The sequence below is a fragment of the Nansenia antarctica genome, assembly GCF_963989245.1.
Source record: "Nansenia antarctica genome assembly, chromosome: 9".
Classification (NCBI taxonomy): domain Eukaryota; kingdom Metazoa; phylum Chordata; class Actinopteri; order Argentiniformes; family Microstomatidae; genus Nansenia; species Nansenia antarctica.
The window spans coordinates 632229-639728 of record NC_137679.1 but is presented as its reverse complement, the minus strand read 5'-3'; the positions used below and the strand labels follow the sequence as shown (position 1 = coordinate 639728).

At 48.9% G+C, this 7500-nt stretch overlaps 1 protein-coding gene across 1 annotated transcript in view; it reads left to right on the top strand.

Annotated features, from left to right (window-relative positions):
- LOC308164934 (copine-8-like) overlaps positions 1 to 7500 on the top strand; it is a gene marked incomplete at both ends in the record, with an annotated part of 52088 nt that overhangs the window by 33896 nt on the left and 10692 nt on the right. Inside the window, 8 exons of the mRNA XM_080539006.1 lie at positions 409 to 513; positions 1070 to 1111; positions 1296 to 1371; positions 1649 to 1705; positions 2312 to 2373; positions 3387 to 3433; positions 3914 to 4095; positions 4699 to 4935. Coding sequence (XP_080395132.1) covers positions 409 to 513; positions 1070 to 1111; positions 1296 to 1371; positions 1649 to 1705; positions 2312 to 2373; positions 3387 to 3433; positions 3914 to 4095; positions 4699 to 4935 — 808 coding nt within the window. The remainder of the gene's footprint in view (positions 1 to 408; positions 514 to 1069; positions 1112 to 1295; positions 1372 to 1648; positions 1706 to 2311; positions 2374 to 3386; positions 3434 to 3913; positions 4096 to 4698; positions 4936 to 7500) is intronic.

The following is a 7500-nucleotide window of genomic DNA, read 5'->3' as shown; positions in this document are numbered from 1 at the left end:
CTTCCAGAGCTGTGGCACCCTCCTCAGTCTTAGAGATAGACTGAAGAGATGTTGGAATGTGTCCGCCAGCTCTCCAGCACACACCTTCAGAACCCTGGGGTTGATGTTGTCTGGACCTCTGGACTTGTTCACATTCACCCTGGAAAGCTGCCTTCCCTCCTCACACTCCCTGGCATAATGCCCCTGTTTCCCACATCTGTGGCACTTGAATTCAGGGCAGTCCTCCATTATTATGTCCAGGCTGAATGCATATTCTACACACTCAAACATAAACAGACAACCTATCTCCCCCCTCGCTCCTAACAGGGAGATGTTGTCTGTGGTGAGCCCGACTCTCCTGTTTAACCAGGTGTGCCTGGATATGCTTTTCTGCCACTGACTTCTAACCCAGGTGTGTTTATGTGACAGGTTTACTATCTGCCACAAGACGGAGGTGGTGAAGAACACCCTGGACCCGGTGTGGCAAGCCTTCAAGATCCCTGTCAGAGCCCTGTGCAACGGAGACTATGACAGGTAGGGGCAGGACACACAGAGAACACTAGAACAGCCGTGTCTATGTTACCTACTATAAGAGCCGCCTCGGGGGTCAAATGGCCATAGTCTTTACAATGGAAAGCTGCTATTTTACACACAACGACCACTAGTTGGCCGCTTGTAAATTAACCTGCTTCCTACACAGAAAAACACCAAACAGCTTCATACTAGCTTATCCTGATGTGATTTAGAACATGTAAGGATACTGGGTGGTAGAACGCACATATCTAGGACAAGTCATGAAAGGAGGGTCCTGAAATTTGATGGAGTGCAAAGATATAAAATGTTTCTTTACTCACAGCCACCCCTCATGGCTGTTCTAGTGATATACTGCACTGAGAAGCCGTATATACAGCCTCCCCGAGTAATGGGACAGTGAAGCATGTCTTCTACCAGACCTTTCTATGGACCGCCAGTTAAGAAGTCAACATCATCCTCTTACACAGATGAGCAGCTCTGTCTAAGTAGAGAGATTATTAATCACCAGAATAATAATTGGTTTTCTAATGGGATTTTCTCCCCCCCCCCGCCACAGGAGAATAAAGGTGGAGGTGTATGACTGGGACAGAGATGGAGGGTAGGGGAGCACTCACCTTTTTTCTAACGTGACTGTCTCATTCAAGGCGGTTCCATATGTTCTCTATCAGTAAGCATCCATCTCTCTCTCTCTCTCTCTGTCTCTCTGTCTCTCTCTCTCTCTCTGTCTCTGTCTCTCTCTCTGTCTCTCTGTCTCTCTGTCTCTCTCTCTCTCTCTCTCCTAGACATGACTTCATCGGGGAGTTCAGCACCAGTTACAGGGAGATGTCCAGAGGCCAGTCACAGTTCACTGTCTACGAGGTGAGAGATCCTCACTACTGCACACACACACACACACACACACACACACACACACACACACACAGACACACACAGACACACACACACACACACAATAATAATAATATCTTAGATTTATATAGCGCCTTTCTCAGACCCAAAAAAAAATTAATAGACACTGGAGAAACAGTACAAGGGGGGCAGTAGAAGTCTTAGGAGACACAGTATAGAGGAAAAGCAGGTGTCTCAGGAGACACAGTGTGCTGAACCCAACCTAGCTAAGCCATGTTCTCTGTAGGTTCTGAACCCAAAGAAGAAAGGGAAGAAAAAAAAGAAGTACCTGAACTCAGGAACGGTGAGTTGACCTTCGCAGCTCTCTGAAGGCCGTCTGCCACTCAGTGTGTCCTGATGCTCTATATGCATCTTACCACTACAACAGCTGTGCCTTTTTTACCTACTATAAGAGCCGCCTCTTTACAATGCTCAAGCTGCTACTTACACACAACGACCACTAGTTGGGGCGTCTTGTAAATTAGCCTGCTTCCTTCCTACACAGAAAAACTGCAAAATATCTTCATACTAGCTTATCCTGATGTGATTTTTAAAAATGTAAGGATACTGGGGTGGTAGAACGCACATATCTAGGACAAGTCATGAAAGGAGGGTCCTGTAGGGGTCCTGTCATGCTACAGTACATGTTCCTTAACACTAGAACAGCCATGGGTGGGGACATTTGATCCTGTGAGTAAAAATAAATTATATCTTTGCACTCCATCAAATTTCAGGACCCTCCTTTCATGACTTTTCCTAGATATGTGTGTTGTTATAGTAGGTAAAAAAGGCACGGCTGTTCTAGTGTTAACCTGTTCTAGTGTTAACCTGTTCTAGTGTTAACCTGTTCTAGTGTTAACCTGTTCTAGTGTTAACCTGTTCTAGTGTTAACCTTGATGTGTGTTGCCAGGTGACCCTCTTGTCCTGCCTGGTGGACATGGAGCTGACCTTCCTGGACTACATCAAGGGCGGGTGAGTTACCGACCATCACAAATGTGTTTTCATATTCATTGTTTATTGTGATTATACAACGGATAGATCCGGTCCATTGTCTCTATTGGTCAGTTTGGTCCATTGTCTCTATTGGTCAGTTTGGTCCATTGTCTCTATTGGTCAGTTTGGTCCATTGTCTCTATTGGTCAATTTGGTCCATTGTCCCTATTGGTCAGTTTGGTCCAGTGTCTCTATTGGTCAGTTTGGTCCATTGTCTCTATTGGTCAGTTTGGTCCATTGTCTCTATTGGTCAATTTGGTCCATTGTCTCTATTGGTCAGTTTGGTCCATTGTCTCTATTGGTCAGTTTGGTCCATTGTCTCTATTGGTCAGTTTGGTCCATTGTCTCTATTGGTCAGTTTGCGTTCCAGCCGTGCCGATATCCATGACATACGCACGGCTAAATGGAACGCTGACACATCTTTTCATATTACTCCGCGTTTGTATATATTACCGTTATCAGAGTTACATTCTTACCGTTGCTTAGCAACCGATAAACAACTGTTCAGCGGATGAATACACTTACAATAAAAACATAGTTCCATTAAAACACATTAATTAAAAGTTTGTCTTGTCTTTTCTTTTGTGAAATATTGATAGATAAATGTGGTAACCGTTGTATAAAAGCGTTATGGAACGAGAAGCCGTGGTATATCGTGCCTAACCACCCTGCTAGCTGTGCTGATATCCACCATATACCTCAGCTTCTCCTTCCATAACGCTTAAACATATCGTCCTCTGCTTCCAAGAAGACATTAGTGCAAATTGGTTCTCCCCTCTCTAATCTCCTCATCCACTGCTAGGCTCACAAACTGTTCTCCTGGGTTGTAGACGATTACCAAACTCAAAGCTTTAGAGGCTGGTGAATTATTCTCACTACGACACTCATATCGATAACCTCCTCCTAGATTGAGTTAGTTCAATTACTTTGTAATCGTGCTGTGAAATGACATCTGACATCAACATTTGCTCTGGTTTGGTTTTGTCTTGTAGGACTCAGATTAATTTCACGGTGGCGATTGATTTCACAGCATCAAATGGTGAGTGACTGAGTCCCCCCCTCCCCCCTCCCCCTCCCCCCCCCTGACTGAGTGCCCCCCTCCCCCCTCCCCCCCCCCCCCCCCCCTGACTGAGTCTGCTCTCTGCTCCTGTCAGGGGGTCCCAGAGCATGCCTGCCCCCCCCCCCACACACACACATTGCTGTGTTAATTGTTCCCTGTGCCAGTTTGTTAATGTGCTTATGTTATCTGTTGCTTCTGTGTCTTCTGTTTTCCCCATATTGTCAGCGTCTTTGAGCCCCAGGAAAGAGCTAAATAAATACAATGAATTATTAGGATTACTGTTATTATCATTATTGTTATTGTTATTATCATTGTTGTTATTGTAATTATTGTTTATTGTTGTTGTTGTTATTATTATTATTGTTATTGTTGTTATTATTGTTGTTGTTATTGTTGTTATTATTATTGTTGTTATTGTTAATATTATTGTTGATATTGTTGTTGTGTTTTGGGTCTCAGGCAACCCCTCCCAGCCCACCTCCCTCCACTACCTGAGCCCGTACCAGCTGAATGCGTACGCCATGGCGCTGAGGGCCGTGGGGGAGATCATCCAGGACTACGACAGCGACAAGCTGTTCCCCGCCCTCGGCTTTGGTGCCAAGCTGCCCCCGGACGGACGCGTGTCACACGAGTTCGCCCTGGTGAGAAGCCCCGCCCCCTACTCCTCCTCCACCCCCTACCCATCCCTCCTCCTCCACCCCTACCCATCCCTCCTCCATCCCTCCTCCTCCCCTACCCATCCCTCCTCCTCCATCCCTCCTCCTCCACCCCTCCTCCACCCCCTACCCATCCCTCCTCCTCCACCCCTACCCATCCCTCCTCCATCCCTCCTCCTCCCCTACCCATCCCTCCTCCTCCATCCCTCCTCCATCCCTCCTCCTCCACCCCTCCTCCACCCCTACCCATCCCTCCTCCTCCTCCCCTACCCATCCCATATATTCAAAAATGTTTCACTTAGCTCGTCATCTAGGTCTGTCTCAAACTACGCCGTGTCGGGTCCTTGAATTTGAGGGAATTGAGTCTTGAAAGGTGCTTGAAAGGTGCTTGAATCTGATGTTTCAGAAGGTGTGGGAACCCTGTGGATTGATGATTCACTTGCTTAGTGAAATGTAAGTCGCTTTGGTCTAAGGCTAAACCTGCTAAATGCCCCAACACTACAAGGTAAACATGTCTGTCCTCTACAAGGTAAACATGTCTGTCCTCTGTGCAGAACTACAAGGTAAACATGTCTGTCCTCTGTGCAGAACGGGAACTCTCAGAACCCATACTGCAGTGGGATCGAGGGCGTGATGGAGGCGTACTACCAGAGCCTGAAGGCCGTCCGCCTCTACGGACCCACACACTTCTCACCTGTCATCAACCACGTAGCCAGGTACACACACACACACACACACACACACACACACACACTTCTCACCTGTCATCAACCACGTAGCCAGGTACACACACACACACACACACACTTCTCACCTGTCATCAACCACGTAGCCAGGTAACACACACACACACACACACACACACACACACACACTTCTCACCTGTCATCAACCACGTAGCCAGGTAACACACACACACACACACACACACACACACACACACACACACACGGACCCCAGGAAGACTAGCAAATGTCATGGCATAAGCTAATTGGGATCCTAATAAACACACACACACACACACACACACACACACACACACAGTACATGTTTCATTTGTGTGTTTGACCGTCCGCACTGGGGGGTGTTCCATCAACCTTGTTAAAGGAAAGTCCTTGCTTAACTTCATATAAATCTTGTGAGACTTACCAAAGTAAGCCTGGATTTTCCTTTAGCAACGTTGATGGAATACCCCCCTGGTCTGAGTACCAACTTCCCCCAACCCTACTGCTCATTGTCTAGTAAGTTCATCATTCCTGCGCTCTCATTGGCTGTTGTGTGGAGTGTGGCAGACTGACCCCCAGGTGACCTTTGGTCCAGGGTTTCTCACCTGTGAGCCAGAGGTGTTGGAGAGAGCCCTTAGACAACAGTTAGATAACAGTTAGTTAACAGTTAGACTCTGCAGTCCAGCCCAGTTAAGGCCAATGCACACAGCGCGCGATTTTGTCTGGTTATTCCACATGATTATTCCACATGTCGGTGTTGCTCACAATCGGTATGTCTATTGTCAGTTATAGTCTGGTACTCTATGTCTTTACTACAGACACTTAGCTTGACTGAGAGTCTTTTTATAGATTGTACATTTATTACGTCTGTATGTCTGTAGTTTGTATGTTCAGGACCCCAGGAAGACTAGAGGCACATCCCTGTCCAGTCCTAGACAAGTCATTCAATGTTGCTGAGCCAAAGTAGGCTTTGCTCTATTTACCAAAGTGGACACTATCAGAGGGTACATTTCCCAGTTCCCATGGCTGACCAGTGATCATCTGAGGCCAGCAGAACAAACCAAAGTGGACTTTGTGTCTCTCAGTAGCTATGCAGTGGCCATGCTCCACTTGGTGTTCAAAAACTAATCTCTATCCTCGGATCATGGACAATAAAGTTATATTCTGTTCTTCTACACCAACGGGATCATGGACAATAAAGTTATATTCTGTTCTTCTACACCAACGGGATCATGGACAATAAAGTTATATTCTGTTCTTCTACACCAACGGGATCATGGACAAAAAAGTTCTATTCTGTTCTATTCTGTTCTGATATATATACTTATATAGCGCCTTTATCCAAAGCGCTTTACAACGGCCTCTCATTCACCCATTCACACACACATTCACACACCAGTGGCGGCAAGCTACCATGCAAGGCGCCGGCCGGCCCGCTCACTGGGAGCAATTTGGGGTTCAGTGTCTTGCCCAAGGACACTTCGACATGTGGCCAGCCGGGGCTCGAACCGCCGTTCTGCCAACCTTGCGATCATTAGACGGCACCTCTACCTCCTGAGACACGGCCTCTACCCTCCTGAGACACATCCTCTACCTCCTGAGACACAGCCTCTACCTCCTGAGACACAGCCTCTACCTCCTGAGACACAGCCTCTACCTCCTGAGACACAGCCTCTACCTCCTGAGACACAGCCTCTACCTCCTGAGACACAGCCTCTACCTCCTGAGACACAGCCTCTACCTCCTGAGACACAGCCTCTACCTCCTGAGACACAGCCTCTACCTCCTGAGACACAGCCTCTACCTCCTGAGACACAGCCGCCCCTCAGGTTCCTCTATGTCTGGTCTCATCTCCCTCAGGTTGTGCCCTAACCATGAGCTTGTTAGACCACGGCCCCAGCAAAGCAGCCATTTGGAAAGGACATAATAGTATAGTATTATAATATAGAGACAATAGTATATAGAGAGCATTTCACCATACTCTCTCCTCTGTGTTCTCTTTCCACCAACCACTCTTTCCTTCATTTTCTCTCTCTTCTCTCTCCCCCCTATCCCCCTTCCCCTCCTCTCTCCTCCTCACTCTCTCTACCCTCCCCATCCCCCCCCCCCCCTCCCCTCCTCCTCCCTCTCTCCTCCCTCCCTATCCCCCTCCCTCTCTCCTCCCCCCCTATCCCCCTCCCTCCTCCTCCCTATCTCCTCCCTCCCCTATCCCCCTCCCTCCTCCTCCCTCTCTCTACGCTGCCTATCCCCCTTCCCCCCCCTCCCTCCCCCCTCCCTCTCTCCTCCCTCCCTATCCCCCATCCCCCCCCTCCCTCCTCCTCCCTCTCTCCTCCCTCCCTATCCCCCATCCCCCCCTCCCTCCTCCTCCCTCTCTCCTCCCTCCCTATCCCCCTTCCCCCCCTCCCTCCTCCTCCCTCTCTCCTCCCTCCCTATCCCCCCATCCCCCCCCTCCCTCTTCCTCCCTCTCTCTACCCTCCCTATCCCCCTTCCCCCCCTCCCTCCTCCTCCCTCTCTCTACCCTCCCTATCCCCCCTTCCCCCCCTCCCTCCTCCTCCCTCTCTCCTCCCTCCCTATCCCCCATCCCCCCCCCTCCCTCCTCCTCCCTCTCTCTCCTCCCTCCCCATCCCCCTTCCCCCCCCTCCCTCTCTCCTCCCTCCCTATCCCC